Genomic DNA, 20,049 nt, shown 5'->3' with positions numbered 1-20,049 from the left:
GTGGACATGTCAAAAAGTAAGTTTCATGTCCTAGTTGTAATTAACTATGTTATTTAGTTTCTCAGAACCTTAGATTTCCTCATCTGCCCAAAACTAGAATTTGCCAGAAATGGAGTTTTATTTTAATGTACATCTTATCTACAAATATTTCTTAAACAAAAGACAGGGAACCTGTGGCCTTCTAAATGTTCCTAGACCATAATCCCTGATTATGGGTTATGCTGCTAGGGGTGATGGGGAGTTGGAATCCAACAACATCTGGAGGGCCACAGGTTGCCCATCTCTGTCTTAATCATAAACTGCAAACACTTATTCAATTAAAAGCGAAACTTCTGGTGGTTCCTTCTACTTTCACATAGTAAACATCAAGCCTCAGGCTCTTACCTAGAAGCTGCAATCTCAGATTTCTGTCTGGCGATGGCTGCTGCCCTCTGAGCCCCTTCCAGGCTCCTGTCCACCTTCTGCCTTATCTTGGCACTTTTCAGAGGTATCACCCTCTTCTTCATGCCTTTGATCAGGACGTTCATTCGGTATTTCCCTTCTTCCTTCTTACCATCAGGCAAAGTGGTGCAACCGTATCCATGCCGTACATTATCCAGCCATTCACCCTCATACTTCAGGCCACTTGATCTCTCACTCACGCCAAACCCTGAGCGCTTGTCATTCTTCCACTCACCCATATAGGACTCTGTCGTGGTGGCATCAATATCAGCGTCAAAAGGTGGGAAGTCCTCTACCTCTGCTCCTTCTCCTAGGCTAGCTGTGGAGGTGGCATCGCTACCAGTGGAGCTCATTCCACTCTCGCTCTTGAGGAAGCTGAGTCGGCTCCTTTGGCTGGCCAAGGAAGTCTTAGAGTCGGATTTCTTCAACTTCCCAAACAAGGAACTCCGCCTGAAGAGACCTCCCTTCTTCAGCTTGCCCGCATCAGCATCTGCGTACAGGCTGAGAGCAAAGCCACCACGGGTGATCGTAGGTGTCATAGGAAAGTTCTCCAGGTTTGCTGACGGGGAGTCATGTTGCAACAGGGTGCCATTGCTGTGCTCACTACGGAGGGAAGTAAGGGAGGTCCTTAGAGGGTTGCGGACTACAGCTGCTATGCCATATGGGACGCTCTGCCGGACGCCATAACCATGGCGCATTCCATTGGTGAACTGGCCTTGGTATGTACCTACAATCAAGAGCAATAGTGAAGTTAGTTACACCACATTTCCTGAAGAACACGGAATCACCCACAAAATATGTTATGTTGGCTGAGCAGGAAATGAACTGTGTGCTCATTTCCCATTCAACAAATATAGTTTTCCCTCCACCATGAGTCCAAAGCTAGCATCTGTACACTGCCTCTGCGGCTGGAGATATTCTCTGGTGGCATGAGGGAACTACAAAGAGATGTAACTCGCCATGGGCTGAGTATAGGTGCTGCAAACCCCTGCTATTTTTTTATTTTATTTTTTTGCCAGAATAGGGCATCTGAATAGTTGCTCTCCAATCCTGGGCTCCTCTCTGTTTAGACAACCAGAGGGGTGTTGTCAGCATATGATGGAAATGAAGGTGCCAGGCGCACTTATTTGGGGAGGGAATTTCACAATTTAGGAGCTGCCACAGAGAAAGCCCTCTCCCAGACTGCCAACCCCCAAACTTCTGTGGGTGGTGGAACTACTAAGAGGTGCACCATTGCTAAGCTGAACACTCAAGAGTTTGGGTCGGCAAAGTTTACATCGCCTGGGCTGGTTCACTCCCGTGGAGATTGCTCCATGGGCCAGATCACGTCTGCATAGAGGCAATTTCCGGCGCCGCACAACCGAGTCCCCGCTCCGTGCTGGTTTAGAGCAACGCAGGGGGACTCACCGAGCAGGCAGCTCAGTTTGGGGGCAGCTCGTGAGCTGTTTAAACCACCCCCGTGGGCCGCAGGTTGCCGATCCCTGCTCAAGAGTCTGAAGGGGAAGAGGCAGTCTTTCAGATATTTGGGGCCAAAGTCATTCAGATACTTTGGGGCTAACATTTCTCTGGAAAGAAAGCAATAGTGTTTTACCAGATAAATAGGGACAATCAGAGCATACATTGTTGTACAAATGATATTAGAACTAAACTGGAATGTGATATGCAATTGTGAAGGATAAAGACTAACATAAAGAGAAGTGTGACATTCATGAGTGTATTTGTTGTTCATGCCCAACATTTCAAGGAGGGATACCAACAAGCCAGAGGGAAAGGGTGGGTGTGAAGGAGGAAAAAAGGAACCCTGATCAACTTTTTGTTGCAAGTTTGTGTATTCCTAATACCAAACAAATTGAAACACAGCAAAAGCTCCCTCACTGGAGCCAAGTTGAACTCTTCCCCAGAAGGAAGCTAGTTCCTTCCCACCAATTACCTCAGAACATTAATTTCCCTCACAGCAGAGTTTCTCTCTCCCTTGATTATCGTCCTTTTGTTGATGTGGTTACCTCAGTAACTAGCAACCTACCCGAAGAAACCCGCTTCGGCTCAATCCATCACTCGCTTTTAGGAGCCTTACCCCCCAAATTTGTAATCCACCAGCTCTGCAACCACCCACCCAAATCCCCATTCAGCTAGAGTATCCTGGGACGAAACATGCTGGAGAAATACAAATATTTATTAGCAGTATAAAAGAATTAGCTCCCCCAAGGATTTGCTTTCTCACAGGCAAATGGCCATGGGGTATTTTTATAGCCACAGACTGCCAGTGATTTCTGTCATGTTAGCAAAGCACAATAATCCTTGGGGAAGCTAAGAAGCCAAGGGACAAGAAAGAGCCCAGAAAGAAAGGCATGAAAACATAAAATGGTCACCTAAGGTTAAATAGCTCTGGATGGGAAAAGACACTTGCTCAGTGGCAGAGCACACACTTTGAGAGTCCTGGCCTTAAGCCCTGCTATCTGCATTTAAAAGCATCTCTGAGGAAATCCTTCCCTTGTGAAAGCCTTTTGGTGGAAAAGGCCGAGCCTAGAGGAACATGGGCCTAAGTCAGCTTCTTCTAACCTTAATTTCTGCTGGATGTTGAATTGTGTTTCAGCTCTAAATCAATTCCTGGAAAGAATAGAGATGGGAGAGAAACCTTCCTTGCCTGTTTGTGGCTGGCAATTTTAATTTTATGTGGAGACCTTTCAGTAGGGTGGGAATGGAAAACTATATTTTTCATTTCCTAAGCTTCTCAAACACTTCAGCGTGTCCCACATATCACTATAAGGCTCAGATTATGGGCTAGCTATCCGACTGTGACTACACAAACTCACTTGGATTAAGCACCATTTAATTCAATGGAGTTTACTTCTGAATAGGCATGTATAGGATGGTGCTGTTAATCTGAGCCGTGTGTGTGTGTGTGTGTGTGTGTGTGCGTGTGTGTTTAAAAAATGAAACCAGTGTGGTGTAGTGGTTTCAATGCCCGACAAGAACCTGGGAGATCAGGGTTCGAATCCCCACTCAGCCATGAAGCTGACTGGGTGACATTGACCCAGTCACTCACTCTCAGTCTAGCCTACCCCACAGGGTTGTTGTGCAGATAAAATGGGGAGGAGACCTATGTACACTACCTTGAGGAGAAAAGCTGGGGTATAAATGTAACAAATAAATAAATAAATCATAAAGTTATGAAAACTTTCCCACAGGAATTCCTAGACTCCCTCAGTTGTGATATGTTATAGTATCTCCTTCTCCTGTCACAAATGTAGAATTTCTCCCCGTTACAGGTGTCTTTGGGGAGACTGATTTCTTTAGTATAAGCAGTAGAATTTCTTTCTTTCTCATTCCCATGAGAACTGCTTCAAAATAGCAGCAGAGATCTCCAAGGGTGAAATATTTAACTGTCAACTTAATGAATCACTTTACCATTAGAAAATTCCCAAGTGTCCTAGAGAATCATCCCAGAGATCACTTGAAGAAAGCTTGTGGGGAGCGTGGGGACAAGCAAAGCGAGTAAACAAGGAGTTGGGAAAACTTCCTAATTAGAGGAACGACCAAACCCTCGCACCATTATAAACTGAAGCACTGTACATCTGATGTCAGGAAATATTCCATGGAAAAGAATGAAAGAAGAAAATTGGGAATCAGAAATGTAGGAAACTCCCTTATATCGTCAGATTATTGGTGTATCCAGGGCCGGATTTAGGTTTGATGAGGTCCTAAACTACTGAAGGTAATGGGGCCCTTTATATGTCCAACTGGCCTTTGTCAACAACTAATTGTCGCTGTTTTTTGTGTTGAATATATGCTATATGGTAATTTATGGACCTAATAGGTATCTAAAGCCATTTACACATGTTGCCATGCAACCAGTCCATGCACAATGTAGGCACCCTATACATAAAAATGAGCAAACCAGTGATATTTTAGGGAGCAGGCTAGCGGGCGGGGCCCATTACTTACACTGTTGCTGTATGTAGGTTTTATTTTATTTTATTTTTATCATATTTTGGAAATGTACATCGTTGTTTTTCCGCCTTTAATTTTTTTGGGGGGCCCCAAGAGAGTGGGGCCCTACACTATAGCTTCTTTAGCTTATATGTAAATCAGGCACTGGGTGTATCTGAGGTATAGAGAACATTTGGCTCTCTAGGCATTACTGAACTGCAACACCCAGCAGCGTAGGAAGCCTTTTTGCCGCCCAGGGCGGCAGCGTGGAGGCACCCCCCTGGGGCTGGGTGTCACGGCATGTTGTGGGGCGCGGCTGTTGTGAGACTTCCCGGGGGGGCAAGTTGTTAGACTGACCCCCAGGCAGGAACGAAGCCTCTGTGCCTTCCTGGCTACTCGAGTCCAGGGGCACATCAGTAATATGTGATTGTTCCCAGCTTGCCAAGAACAACACACACAAGCCTTTAAGGCTAAAACCTACTTTATTGCAGTTAAAATGCAGAATATATCTCTGCTTAGCCAGCTCATGAATTCAGAGCTGTCTATACTTGCGTCCAGCATCTGTGAGCCGGAACAGAAAGTAAAAATACAACAGTACATTACAATAACATCACATGTGTGGGAAGGCTGGTATGACCAGTGGTTTTCCCACAGGGTGAAACATGACTCATAGTCAGGTGACCTCGCTGCTGAGGCTTTTCGCAGCTCGGCTTGTAATAATATCACAACAGGGGCGTCACGGCATGTGCGTCGTAGTGGAACCGTCCGGCGCCGCTGCAAGGCGACAAGCGAGCGGCAGGTCGGGCAGCCCCACAACCCGCTGCTCGATCACCATGGGAGCAGCGGCCGGCGCTGCTGCAAGCTGGCGAGCGGCGGGTCGGGCAGCCCCACGAGCCGCAGCTCGCTCGCCTGCTCGCCGCTGGAGCAGCAGTCCCAGCTGGATGCATCCGAGCCGGCGCTGCTGCTCCTGTGGCGAGCCAGCGAGCGAGCAGCGGCTCGTGGGGCTGTCGTGTCTGGATGGGGTGCCGGGCGGCAGGGAAGCGGCCAGGGAGTGTCACCCCCTTCTCCTGGAACCTAGGGCGCAGCACCCCCTACACCCCACCCTTCCTACGCCACTGGCAACACCCATCATCCCTAGCCATTGGTCATGCTTGCTGAAGTGGGTGGGAATTGTAGTTTGGGATTATCCGGAGGGCAAAAGGCATCCCTACCTTGGTCTATCGATTATGGTAAATGCTGGTTGTGTTTGCACGTAGCACTAAGCTAGCCAGAAAGCACATGAGCTAAATGCTGGCAACTGAAGCCCTCCCACTTTGGTCCTCCCACTTTGCAAGCAGGGAAACCACAAAGTGGCTGGCTTGGCATGACATCCGAACCTGGGGTTGTGGTTTCCTCTACTCTTAACAAAACCACCATCACTAAACCAACCACAAACCATGGCTTCAAGGTGCAGAGTATAATTTAATAATTACATGGCGTTATGTACCAGCCAATACAGTCAGCGGCTGGTAGCATCTCTCCTGGGTTTCAGACTGGGATCTCTGCCCACCCAACTAGGGCATGCTAGGATTGAACCTGGGAATTTTTGTCTTCAGCTCAGCATCAGACAGTTCTAATTTAACGTGGAAGTGACTCTCCTCACAATACAGGTTTAGAAGCTGTGTCCAAGAGAGAGGTTTATGGCAGCTCTGCAGGGTAATTCACACTGAACATTGAGTGCTTTTCCAGAAGTATTAGCTCCTATCGCAGCTTGGTCTGAAACCGAGAGAATGTCTTAAAACAAAGTTTTTATCTTCTCTTTGCAGGTTGGGCTGAGTATAATATACAAGAACTCTAAGGTGTTGCTCACTGCGATAATCCTATTGCAGGTTTGAAGGCTGTGCTGAGAGAGAGCAGATTATGATAGCCCTACTATGTAGTACACTGTTAATACTGAGCTCAGAGGAGCTGAGGCTAATTCAGACTCAAATTCAAAAATTATTGTGACATCTCAGGCTGCAACTAAGGTAAATCTACTTAAAACTGTCCCCTCAAGCCTCCCCCAGACCAAATCAAGCACTCAGTTGCATGCAGAAGCCTCGCGCTCCGATGACTTGCAGGAAGACATGCAGACTACAGTGGTACCTTAGTTTACAACCATAATCCGTTCTGGAGATCCAGTTGTAAACTGAAACAGGTTGTAACCCAAGGCACGCTTTCACCAATGGGGCCTCTCCCCCCCCAAATTAGTTGTAATTAAAAAAATGGGTTGTAATCCAAAAAAAAAGGGACACGCACTTTCGGGTTTGACATGGTTGTAATCCAAAACGGTTGTAATCCAAAGCGTTTGCAAACCAAGGTACCACTGTAGTTGCCATTTTAAATGTTCAAAAACTGAAAATAAAACAAAACAAATTTTGCACGTGAAGTAAGACTCCAAGTAGAAAGAAGCAGGGACTCCTCTCTTAGGTGCCAACCACTCACACTTCCAGTTTAGGTAACACACACACCAGGGATAAGCTACAACATTTTGTTGCAGCATTCTACTTGTTATTTTCAGATTCTGCGCAGGGATGCTGAGGCTGAGAGATAGTGGCTTCCCTAAGGCCACGTAGTGGGTTTGCAGCAGAGATGAGATGTGAAGCAAAGATGTCCTTGTTCAGTCCCTTAGCCACTATGCAATACTCATTAATAGCACTCATTGGATGATATACCTCTCATAATACTGCTTGTTACCAAAGACACCCATTAAAAATCTTATTAGTATTTTGAGGGAGAAAATAGCCATGCAATTACATTCCACCGCTTCTTCCCTGGCTTCTCCTATTGAAGGAGCTGGCATGAGCCATATGAGCACCTGCAAAATCTCAATGCCAAATCTACCCCCGCTGGTTTTAGTGCTGGTTGAAGCCATCAATCACCATGGAAGCTAGTTTACAAAGCAGTTCAAAAGACCTCTGGAAGAAATAGTCTCATATAAAAGAAAGATAACTCACAGAACAAAATTACAAGTGTGTGAAGACAGAAAACATTCAAAAGCCTGTAAATGGCCCACAAAAAGTATGCAAAAAATTATTATTATTCAGCAAGCTTAGTTTTATTTGTTAAGTAATTAAACAGAAAAAATAGCCACCTCTACCTACTGGACAAGAGCACAAAAACGAAGTATAGTAATCATTATCGTAGACTGGAAAAGGAAATATTCAACCGCTGCAGCTTCACCATTCAATCTCCTTAGGGTTCTGCAGATTCCAAACAGCTTTGTGGATGGACTCGCTTTCTGAATTCCCAGTAATGCAGCACATTATTATCTCAAAAACAAACATATGCACATATTGACAGTGTTTGAGCAAAGAGAACTTGCCATACCTCAACTCTAGAACTGATTTTGAATGGCCGGAACATGAGAGTAAGGCAACAGCTCTGGGCATGTACAAAGTGCATTTTCCCCTGCCACTAAGTAACCGTTGCTAACACACATCTCTAGGAACAGGAACAAAAGTTGTCATTCTGAAACCTACAGCTTCAGACCCGTTCGTGCCGCTCCCAACAATTGACATGGTCAATTGCCATATAAAACTCCTCACTCTTAAATTAAAGTTCAGTTTTGGTTTGCATTTAAGCTTTGAAACGGGTGGTGCTGAAAATGCAGAGCATGTTCGCACCATGACAAAAGACCCAGGTAACCTCTCTATATTTTGTTTTAATCTGTTGTATCTGCACATTTTTATTGTATTGCTCTTATTTTTGTAAACTACTCCGTAGTCATTCTGGCAAAAGGGGGCATATAACAGATTTGTAAATAGATAACAGCCAGTTTATAACATAATAGTGTGTACAGAGTCAAACAATGTTTATCTGGGAATGGTACAAACATTATTCTTCTTCTCCCTCCAACAGAAGTCTTTGCCTGCATAAGGCCCTAAGATACAAGTACTTCTATTCCAGGAGGGGGAAGCTCAGATCCAAGGACTACATCCCTCACCAGCCTTGCTCTGGACATTCCTTGAGTGCTTTAACTTGGTTGGATAGATTCCTTGATCATGCCTCTTGCTTGGTGGATAGAGACATGTGCATGTGTGTGTAGATCCTAGTCACCTTTGCTTGGCTGGAAGCAGGTGCATACCTGTTGCTCCACCCACTTTTGCCTCTGGCCCCACCCACCACTGGAATGTGGCACCTGGAAAGTTCACCAGGAGACAAAGTAGCCCTTGAGGAGAAAAAGTTTTGCCACCCCACTCTAGAGACCAGGTGTTTGGGGGCCTGTAAATCCTTAAACAGCAGCACTAGCTCTAGCTGCCCCTGGATTCTCGATGTCTTGCCAGTCAGATTAAGGTTACCAGATTTTTTTCAGTGAATCCGGGGACACTTTTCAACTTCCTACTAAACAGATGGATTTTGTCAGGGGACTGATTTGTGGAAACGGGGACGTCTGGTAACCTTAAGTCAGATGCCACACCCTGTTGGCTCCTCCTGCCTATCTATATAGAGGATATGCCATCAAGAGCTAAGGGACTCTGGGACTTGTAGTTCTCGAGAGATCATATTGCATAGGGTAGGGCAGCCCACTTCTGTCTCCGAGTCCTAGAACTTTCTGTTCTGGAGGAAGGCATGGGCTTGCAGCTCATAAATATTGCTTGCTATTCTAACACTGCTTCTGATTGGCTCCAGCCAATCTCACAAGATATAGGCATCTTGTACAGGTACAGAGAAATAAAACTGCATAAGCATCCTCAAACATGATTTGCAATTCAGTTGCCAGTTTTTGCTGCATGGTTATGGGCTTGGGGACTGCAACCATAGACTGGTGATCCCACATAAAGTGTTCCTCCCGCCCCGTCTGCTTGGGCCCTGCTAGAAACAAAACCAAGAGCAGGATAGGAACACAGCTAGGACTTGGTTTCATTCCCAGGACAGAAACATCAGCAACTGGGAACAGTCTTAGCCCTTCCCCCAATGGTAGGCTACCCCTAAATGCATTCTTTCGGTAAAAGTGATTGTCTTCCGTTTAGTCCCATAGGAAAGTTAAGCTCTCTGCTTGGGGAGAGCAAGGGAAGGACAGCAAAACCCGATCTCCACTCCTGACATGGGATGACCCAGTATTTGCAAAGGACGCTCATGCAGGAATTGCAATGTTATCTCCAACCCACAGCAGCATATAAATCCTCCATTCACATCACAATCCATCACTATGGCAGGCATTTTGCTTGTCCACAATATAGGAGAGCTACACAGGCCCACCATAGCATATGGCATATCTAACACAATGCATAAGGAGTATGACAAGGCTGTATATTGTCTCCCTGCTTATTTAACTTATATGCAGAATTCATCATGCGAAAGGCTGGACTGGATGAATCCGAAGTCGGAATTAAGATTGCCAGAAGAAATATCAACAAGCTCAGATATGCTGATGACACAACCTTGATGGCAGAAAGTGAGGAGGAATTAAAGAACCTTTTAATGAGGATGAAAGAGGAGAGTGCAAAATATGGTCTGAAGCTCAACATCAAGAAAACTAAGATCATGGCCACTGGCCCCATCACCTCCTGGCAAATAGAAGGGGAAGAAATGGAAGCAGTGAGAGATTTTACTTTGGGTTCCATGATCACTGCAGATGATGACAGGAGCAGTCACGAAATTAAAAGACGCCTGCTTCTTGGGAGGAAAGCAATGACAAACCTAGACAGCATCTTAAAAAGCAAAAGACATCACCTTGCCGACAAAGGTCCATATAGTTAAAGCTATGGTTTTCCCAGTAGTAATGTACGGAAGTGAGAGCTGGACCATAAAGAAAGCTGATCGCCGAAGAATTGATGCTTTTGAATTATGGTGCTGGAGGAGACTCTTGAGAGTCCCATGGACTGCAAGAAGATCAAACCTATCCATTCTTAAAGAAATCAGCCCTGAGTGCTCACTGGAAGGACAGATCCTGAAGCTGAGGTTCCAATACTTTGGCCACCTCATGAGAAGAGAAGACACCCTGGAAAATACCCTGATGTTGGGAAAGATTGAGGGCACAAGGAGAAGGGGACGACAGAGGATGAGATGGTTGGACAGTGTTCTCGAAGCTACTAACATGAGTTTGGCCAAACTGTGGGAGGCAGTGAAAGATAGGCGTGCCTGGCGTGCTCTGGTCCATGGGGTCACGAAGAGTCGGACACGACTGAACGACTGAACCTCAACAACAACACTACAATGCATACCACATAGATTCACATACATGAAATCAAACAGGATCTAAGATTTCAGACCCCCCATCTCCCCCCTGTCCACCTCTTTCCCCCCTTCTTTTCAATGTCTCAACAAATGAAACTGATTTGTAAAAATGATACATGGAAAAAAATACGAGAGAGACATTGCACATACATTTGTAAATTAAGAAATCTTTAATAAAAAAATACTTTTTTAAAAACTTGCACAGGGGTGAAAACACATTACCAATTACAGCATCTTATCACCTGCTGCTGAACATTTTCTCCCTATTTGTCATCAATTTCTGAGCATTTGTTCAACAAGGGCTCTCTCTCTCCCCCCCCCCCCAGCTGCTCTCTCCCTGCTTGCCCTGAAAAAATGAGCTTGCTAAACAGAAAGGACAAATTGGGCTGAACAAAGATCTTGAGTCATTACAACAGTCGATAAATCCCCATTGGATTATGTATTAAAAGTACTAATAGTTGTCTAATTAGGCCACAGTCTGCTTTAGAATGCCAAACGTATCTCCATTAGTCTCAGATTTATCTATTTCTTAACAGGAACCACCATGTTAAGGAAGGTATTTAAGCTCTTTTAAGTTTGCACCATCTTTTCCTAAAGGGAAAACTTTGAACTACTGTTCTAAAAACTGATTTCTGAGCCACCTATACAATGTCTGAAAGAGGAACAGTATAAAATCTGTGTCTGGTTATAAGTGCACACACATGTTCTTTTGCTGCCGGCCTTTCCATAGGCATCTGGTTGGCCACTATGAGAACAGGTTAGTGGACTAGGTGGACCACTGGCCTGGTCCAGCAGACTTTTCTTACAAACAACATATAGACAACCATCAGGTTTGGAATCCAGTAAGTTGCCTTACTGGATTCAGCCCTGAGTACTCACTAGAAGTACTCAGCCCTGAGTACTCACTAGAAGGACAGATCCTGAAGTTGAGGCTCCAGTACTTTGGCCACCTCATGAGAAGAGAAGACTCCCTAGAAAAGACCCTGATGTTGGGAAAGATGGAGGGCACAAGGAGAAGGGGACGACAGAGGATGAGATGGTTGGACAGTGTTCTTGAAGCTACTAACATGAGTTTGGCCAAACTGCGAGAGGCAGTGAAGGATAGGCGTGCCTGGCGTACTCTGGTCCATGGGGTCACGAAGAGTCGGACACGACTGAACGACTGAACAACAACAAGTTGCCTTTTCGGATTCTGTCTGCTTTTGTGCAAGCAATACGCTACTTCTATCTCAACAGCACCTTCTACCTCCTCTGCCATGGGCAGAAGCTGCCGGCAACTTCTGGATGCATTCAGTGTTGAACACTAGATGGTCAACCAAGCGGCAAGATCTGGCGCATGCTGTGGAATGACCACACATCCAGTGAACAACTGGCTGGCACACATCTCGCACTGCAGAAGAATCCAACCAATGGTCCCATTGTGATGTCAACCTCTGAGCACTAATGAGTGCCACTGGGGATGGGCTATTTTTGACCTGAAGCCTCTTTTTTTAAAAAAAAAAAAAAAAAAGCACGTAGATAGCAGGGTTCATTCAGCAGCTACATTAGCAGAATGGCAAGTGCGCCCACTAATGTCTATGCACCTAGGAACCCTTGTGCACAAACAGGCATGCTGGGCTGTGATTTTATATAAAGCGTGCATGGCTGGAAAGATGAGGACAGGGCCATAATCTCACCAGTCCAGCATCAGTTGAGGGATCAGAACTGAATTCTTTGCCCGCTGAATGAGCCACATCCATTAGCTCATGTATCACATTCCCTGGTTCCCAGGACCCTGCCCTGCCCTGCCTTCCACCCTGCAACCCAGAGAGAAAACAGCCTACTGGTTAGCTATTTCCTTCCGCTTACCTCCATCAGTATAGGTCTCGGTGCCATAACCGTCCTGCAGCCCGTTATTCCAGGTGCCTTCGTATTTTGCCCCGCTGCTGATGTTCTGCCTGACCCCATACCTTCCTTTGAAGCCATGTGTCCATTCGCCCTTGTAAAGCCACCGCCCTTTGGTCTCTATCCCTAAGCCATGCCTCTTTCCTTGAGACCAGTAGCCCTCGTAGGTGTTGCCGCTGGGCCAGGTGTAGACTCCCACCACTTCGAAGCCGTAGTTCCAGGAGCCCGAGTATTCGCCCTGGCCCTTGGGCCCCGTGCAGATGCCGTGCCCGTGGGCTTTGCCCCCTTCCCAGCCCCCGCAGTAGGCCCCTCCATCGTCAAAGTCAAACCTGCCACCACTCATGCTGTCAAGCCAGGGGTCTGTGCTCTTCTCTGACTCGTTCCCTCCTTCCTATTTGGCCGGATCACTTCTCCATTAGCGGAAGCGGCAGGTGGTGGTGCATAGCCAAGCTATGCTGGGGGGGCCGCCTTTGGGGTCAGGCGTGGCGTCCTCGCCCAGGAAGGTGCAACTAGGGAAGAGGCTGCGAGGAGGTGGCAAGCAAGCTGTTCCTAGGCTCAGAAAAGCGGCAGGAACCTCAGGGACCCCCAATCCTCCTGCTTGGCAACGCTAGCCTGTCAGGTGTGGAGGCATAGAAGGAAAACTCTACCAACCGGCCTTGGAGGGCAGCAGGCAGTAGAGGAGGCGAAACTCCTGCTCAGCTGCAAGGCGCGGGCCTCCCCATCCCGCGCGCTCGCCCCAAGCGCCCTGATGGGCAAGAGGCAAGGCTTTGCAAGACCTTAGCTGCAAGGTAACCTTTCTCTGCTACACCATCCTCGCAGCCTCTTCTAAACGCAGGCAGCATCCGGCCCCTTTAAGAGCCAAGAAGGGTAAGGATCCTTGCTGAACCTTCCCCAGCCGCCGCCGCCGCGACCCCCTCCCCTATAGCGCGCTTTGCGCCCTCGCCTCTTCCGCCCTCCCGGGGCTCCTGCGGCTAGTTGCGCGGGCGGTGCCAGGGTCTTCTTCAGAGCCCCATTGGACGGGCGAGCCTCTCGGGCTCTCCTCCCGCAGTCTCCTTCCTTCTACCCTCCTCCGGTAAGAAAGGTCACAGCTGCCCTAACAAGGCCATCGGATCCCTGGAGCTGCTCCGAAAATAAACCCACGTAGCCCTGCCCACTTTGCAGGACCCTTTTATGGAGGAGAGAGACACCCACCGCCGCCACCCCTCTTTCGGGCTGGGATGAAAACGAGAGAGAGAGAAAAAGACGGAGCAAGTGTCCTATTTAAAAATAGCACCCTGGGAAAAGGAGGGAGGCGCGGGCGAGAGCTCTGCCAGGTCGTTTGCTCCGAACTTTGCAACGGGCAAGGGAGGAACTTCTGCTAGTTACGGAGCAAGGAAAAGGGAAGGGAGTGAGCGGGCGACAATGAATGGGAGAGACCATGAATGAAGGTGCTAAAGGCAGGAGGCTAGGCGAACGGGGAGGGGACAGGATCGGGGCTTCAGGTGGGATTCTGCCTACAGATGCAGTGCATGTTAGGCCCACCATTTTCTGCAGCTAATTAGGGGGAGCCATTAGTCACGAAGAGTCGGACACGACTGAACATTAGTGTGGTTTAAGGGAGGCGGGTGGCGCTGCGATCTAAACCAGAGCCTAGGGGTGAGCTCCCGTTGCTCGGTCCCTGCTCCTGCCAACCTAGCAGTTTGAAAGCACGTCAAAGTGCAAATAGATAAATAGGTACTGCTCCGGCGGGAAGGTAAACGGCGTTTCCGTGCGCTGCTCTGGTTCGCCAGAAGCGGCTTACGTCATGCTGGCCACATGACCCGAAGGAAGCTGTCTGCGGACAAATATCGGCTCCCACCACCAGTAAAGCTAGATGAGTACCACAACCCCAGTCATGCAAGACTGGGCCTAATGGTCAGGGGTCCCTTTACCTTTACCTATTAGTGTGGTATCTATATCAGCCACCCAGTAACACAGGTTTCTCAATTTAAATTGGTAAAATATAGCACTAAGACTATAACACTTAAAAAAAAAAAACACCCTCCTGTTTTGTAGGCTGCACACATATTTGAGGCCCTTGCCAGCCACAGTTTGGCTTGCTATATCGAGTGAGCCAGGCCTTGTAACAGCTTGTGAGAGCTTTCAAAATTCTCATAGATTATTATTATTATTATTAACTTGCTTCCTAGGACCAATTAGTGGACCAGCATAATTACTTGCCAGGCAGGCATAGGTTTCTTTAGAATCCCAGTGTTAAGAGATTATTATATACAGTTTTCCATTAAAAGAATTGCATGTGAAATGTGTTGTAAACCAATGGCCTATCTTTGTCAGGTTTTGTTGCTGGAGGAAGTCTCTCCTCCCAGTGAGGCTGGCCTTCCTTCCTTGCTTGTTGACCTCCTTTGTATTATAGAAAGCATGGCAAGGTATAGTTTTAAAGAGTTTATTATTAAACAGATGGGCTTGATGTGTGTGCATGTTGCACTTGTGACAACATGCCCATGCAGTTTTGTACTCCAACGTTGTGGTGCAGTTTTTACACTGTAGACCCAAGTTTGGAAAACACAGATCTATCACAATATTAACGGGGTCCCCAATGTGTTCACAGGCAGCATAGCCACCACATATGTGTTCACACAGCATAGCCTTTGGCAACTGCCCCTCCCATTTTGCGAGTGTTTTTGTCGTTGTTGTACAGGTTGTCTGCTTTTTGTCAGTTTTGGGGTGTGGGGTTTTTATCCATTTTAGGGAGCTCTGATAGCATTTCCTGTTTTCCTACAGTGAAATGGTTATTTTGTGATGCCCACAGGTTTAATGTCCAGAAGTGCCTCTAGGGCTAAAAATGTTGGGGAGCTCAGTTCTGCAGTGTTTTAAGATGGGAGTCTTTGCCAGCCTTACCTGAAGATTCCCCATTTTGAAGGCTGAGGTCTTTTGTGTGTGAAATAGGGGCTTACACTTGAGCTACAAATTTACCTTATTCCAATGAAAATGAAGTGCATAGTGAAATGGAACGCTGCCTTTATTTTAACAGAATTAAACTATTGCAAACTATTTAGGCAAAGTCTTGAGTTTTAATATTCAGGAGCAAACATTAATTTGGTACTCCCAAATAATTACTGGTACCCGCACATACACTGAGGCTACAGTCCTAATCCCATTTACCCTGGAGCAACTCTCACTGAATTCATTAGGACTTACCTTGGAATATTTGTGGTTCGAGTTGCACAACTAACCAGCAAGTGCTTGTGATAAAAATCCAAGAACACAGGTAGCAGATGCTGAAAAGATCATTCCTCACTTTCCTGTAGAGGACAGGCAGTGATTTCTTGACAGCAGCCCATTCTTACATCACATGAAACCATGGTTTATTCAGATAATGCTTTATTGAACAAACCATGCTCAAAGCCAAAGGACATTCTACATTCAATGTAATTATGGTTTTGTCATACTCTGCCCTATTTCCTACCCTCAGCTGTCTTTTGTGGTGCCAAATTGCTATCATTGCCTCACCTGCAAGAGAGGATGTGAAAGATTCTGTGATCTTCATCAGCACCTGTCATGGAACAGCAGGTATCTTCATCCTTTCACCCAAGAAAGAAGCACCCATGCCATTTTGCAGCTTGTAGGTGTTTAACCTTTTTATTCTATTCCTAGTCTGCAACCACCACCACCCCGCCACCAACTGACAATAGGCTGTTAATGTGAATGTTATGCTTTACATTTAGTGAGCATTACCTATGCTGGTGTCACCTGTCTCTCTGCTGGCAGGGAGTTTGAAAGGCTGTTTCAGTAATGAATGTTTTAGTAGTTTAAGCATGTTAATTGTAACGACTGTCAGGAATGGAACTTAATTTTGGAACCCTCCCACCCCTTACTCAACACGTGCTCAAATTTAAGGAACACTCTTTAAAATCATTCATTTCTCCAGGATCCTGTTACCAGGCAGAGTTAGCAGCAACATCAGCTTTGGGGAAAAGATTAGAAAGAGGAGCAGAGTGCCAAGAGCAGGTTCATTTTTCATCATTTTTGTCTAATGTCACTGTTGCTTGGCTAGCAATATGGGAGCAAAAACTTTTAACCACAGTAAATGAGGTACCCACACTAAGTCATTGTTCAGGTTAGTAAACCAATAACATGAACGAGCCATAGTTAAACAAACCATAGTTAAGGCTCTGATACAAGTCTAAGCCATGACTTGTTAACTAAGTTTTATTTAAACCATGGTTAATAGGGATGTATGAACTTCAATTTTCACTTATTACAAAGATCTGGATTAAGAAATTTAAGTTATTTGCCTGCATTTATATTGGTAGTAACTTCAGGATAATGTATGTAGCTTTGGGTTTCTTTTTTGCTTTACAATCACAGGTTGAACTTCCTGTTGCCAGTGAGTGAGCTGAAATGGCTGGAGAAATAAAATATATTTTAAAAAAATATGGTTCATTTGCTACAGAAAGCCAACAAGTTATAACTCCACATCTTTCTGGATGGATTCAGTATTCCAAGGACCACATCATCATCAGACCTTTTTTTTCAGCTGGAACCGAGTTCCGGCACCTCTTTTAGTGCGGTATGGCACCTCTGTAGTGTTGCGGTGCAGTTTCTTGTCACGGTGTTCAGTGCTTTGTGTTGGAGACTGCGTGCGGCACGGCTTTGGTTGGTTGCTCCCCCCCAAAAAAAGCTCAGGTTTGGGGGGGGGCTCTCCTGGTCCCAATAAATACATCAGGTTGGGATGTGGAAAATGCCTTTTTCAGTGGCTGCACCCACAGGCTCTGGAACAACCTCCAAAGGAAAGCTTGCCTTGCCTCTCATTAATGGCTTTTCACTACACACAATACTACCTTTGCTTTCAAAGAGAGCTTTTGAGTCTTAAATGATTTTAAAATTCTGCTGCAAATGTTATGGTTCTAAGGGGTGCTTTAATGTTTTTTGCTTTGTATGCTCAACTTTTCTAGTCATTATATATTTTACTTATTACCCACCTTGAGGCTTTGAGGAAGGACACAATAGAAACATTTTATTTAATTCTTTTAAAAGCCAGAAAATTGCACTCGCCATCAACACTCCAACTATTCATGAATATGTGTTTTGCTAATAATTGAAATGAGACTTGGAGCTTCCTGCTTAAGTGCTATTAAAGGTAAAGGTAAAAGTACCCCTGACTATTAGGTCCAGTCACGGACGACTCTGGTGTTGCGGCACTTATCTCGCTTTACTGGCTGAGGGAGCCGGTGTTTGTCCGCAGACAGCGTCCGGGTCATGTGGCCAGCATGACTAAGCCGCTTCTGGCGAACCAGAGCAGTGCACGGAAACACATAAGTGTCTAAGTGCTATTAGACACAGGCAATTTAAGGCTGCTGCAGGAAAAAGTTCCTCATCAACTCCGTCTACATCCTACTCCCTTATGCTTGTTTTCTTCCCATGTAAGAGATATAAGTACCGTGAAAATACTGCTTAATTATTACTGCTAAATAAATCCACTGGCTATAAGTAGCACTTCCATATGCACTTAAGACTGGAGGGAAGCACTGCGGTCTCGGTCTCAGTCTCTCTCTCTCTCAAAACTGCAGGGGAGATAAAGGGCAAGCACAGCAAACTTAGCTAAACCTTTGGCTCCTTCAGCCACACCTGTCTCTTATTATGCAGAAGATCAACACTGAAAGGCAAAATGTGTGCTATTTCCTGAGCACATTACAGGGAACAGGTGCTCATTATACAGAAACAAAAGACAAATACAGAGCTAATCTGTGTAACTTCTGACACATTATGCAGCCATTACAATTGTTAAGTGTCAGAAATTTCCAAATTAACTCAGTGCCCAGGTTTTGTGCCTTAATATTCACACAAGCACACACATCTTAATAAAAAAAAATATTTAGCACTGTGCAACAGAAATGCATACCAATTTACATACATACAAAATAGAGCATGCCCTAAACATTTTATAAATCGCCATGCTTGGAAATATGTCACAATAATCCACAACTCTCACAGCCTCAGCAAGGTGAACAACATTCATCTGGCAGGGTTTAAAGCACAAAATCTCTGGATTTTGTGTCTAGTGAATGGTCTTGATTGGTATTTCTGTAAGTTCTCAGTACAAGCTGGAGAAGGACCAAACACCATTCACATAGCAGGAAAAGCTACAAGTTTCCTCTGACCGTAAAGGGAATGCAAAACACTGGCTAAATTTAAGGTACACAAGCAGAAGCACATCTCAGAGCAGCTCCAGTTGGACTGGATGGCCCTTGTGGTCTCTTCCAACTCTATGATTCTATTATTCTATTTACTGGAGGTTCTTGGGTCCCTGCTTCCCTGGCAGAGTAGGTTGCCTCCATAGTGCAGGGAGGTTAGTTGGCAAGGGACAAGATGTCTCGGACCATATGCTATGAGGATATATCATGAAATCGTTGTTCATTGCCACCCTAGGTGCAAGAAACTCGGTATATTGCCGACATGGCTTTTAGCTTTGCATACAGTACTTGTTTGGTTGTAAACTGCTTTCACACATTGCAAATGGCAAGAAAGCCAAACCAAAGGAACTCGCAAATTAAAAAAAAAAATGGCAAAAGCCTTCAATCCAAGTTCATACTGCCTGAAGGCAGTTTTCTTAGTCCATGTCTGTCATTACTGCTTTTTAAGAGAATCCAACTTGCATCTTATTTACATAATTACATCATTGGTCCCCTGCTCATAAGAACTCAACATTTTAAACATAGTTCTGTGGGTTTTTTTTGTTTAAATATGAACACCCAGGGGCTGACCACCTTGATGCCAAGTGGGATGGTTTATGAAGTGAAGTTCCTTAACAGAACTTAGTTGATGTGCAAATACAGCACAGGCTGCATCAAATCAAAGTTATGAAACAAGGCTGACATCTAGCGGCCAAATATAAATTACTTCATATTTTAATCTTTATCCACAGATTAATAGGTAAACTACATTTTGATTGTTCACCCTGCTGAATTCAATCTCCTATAAAACAAGCTGGCTAAAAGCCTTCAAGCTGTAATTAAAGCAATGCTCAGTAAGAAAATAAAATGCAATTCGCTTCTCACTGAAACGGGAAATGTTTACCTCAAGACACCACCAGTTAGCTGTTAAGTACTATGTTTCACAAATAGTAAGATTTTTGGGGAAGACCCAAATACTAGGAATATAGGCAGAAGAAAATAAGTTATAGTTTTCAAGTACTGTGTCCTTCCACAGCTTACAGTATCTGTGGGATGTACATAAATATTTCACCAGAAAGTACAGCAAGTTGTTGTCTTAAATCCCATATGTAGATTATACTGGTTTCCCCATGGAGTGATTTTGCTACTCTTGATTCTGAACGTTCTTAGCCAGTTAACCCAAACTACCCCATTAACTGATCTTATGCCCTGTACAAGACAGTATAATTCCCTGGTCTTGCCATTCACCTTTGTAGTCTTGTTTTGGAATTATGGTTACCATTAAATTAGCTGAGGTCAGCAGCACCCCCCTTCCCTTCCCCAGTGCTTAGTGAATACCTTTTTATTTCAGCTGACATTTTAAGTTTTCTTATTTTATTAGTTTTAACTCATCTTTATTGTATCTTTTTATTCTTACTGTACAATGCTGAGATATGAAGATGCT

At 45.3% G+C, this 20,049-nt stretch overlaps 1 protein-coding gene across 2 annotated transcripts in view; it reads right to left on the bottom strand.

Moving 5' to 3' along the window:
* The window catches only part of JPH2 (junctophilin 2), a 59,563-nt gene extending 45,924 nt beyond the window's left edge, over positions 1-13,639 (bottom strand). The window contains exons 1-2 of one of the 2 annotated variants that reach the window (XM_033153470.1): positions 12,418-13,639; positions 385-1,168 (exon numbers count right to left, since the gene is read on the bottom strand). In XM_033153470.1, the coding sequence (XP_033009361.1) occupies positions 385-1,168; positions 12,418-12,796 (1,163 nt within the window). In that variant the 5' untranslated portion in view covers positions 12,797-13,639. Of the gene's footprint in view, positions 1-384; positions 1,169-2,810; positions 2,908-12,417 lie in introns of those variants that run through there. The other variant, XM_033153471.1, reaches the window with a different exon arrangement.
* Between the last annotated feature and the right edge of the window lie 6,410 nt (positions 13,640-20,049).

The sequence above is a fragment of the Lacerta agilis genome, chromosome 6 (genome assembly GCF_009819535.1).
Source record: "Lacerta agilis isolate rLacAgi1 chromosome 6, rLacAgi1.pri, whole genome shotgun sequence".
Lineage (NCBI taxonomy): Eukaryota > Metazoa > Chordata > Lepidosauria > Squamata > Lacertidae > Lacerta > Lacerta agilis.
The sequence above is the reverse complement of the archived record's forward strand: the minus strand, read 5'-3'. Positions and strand labels throughout refer to the sequence as shown.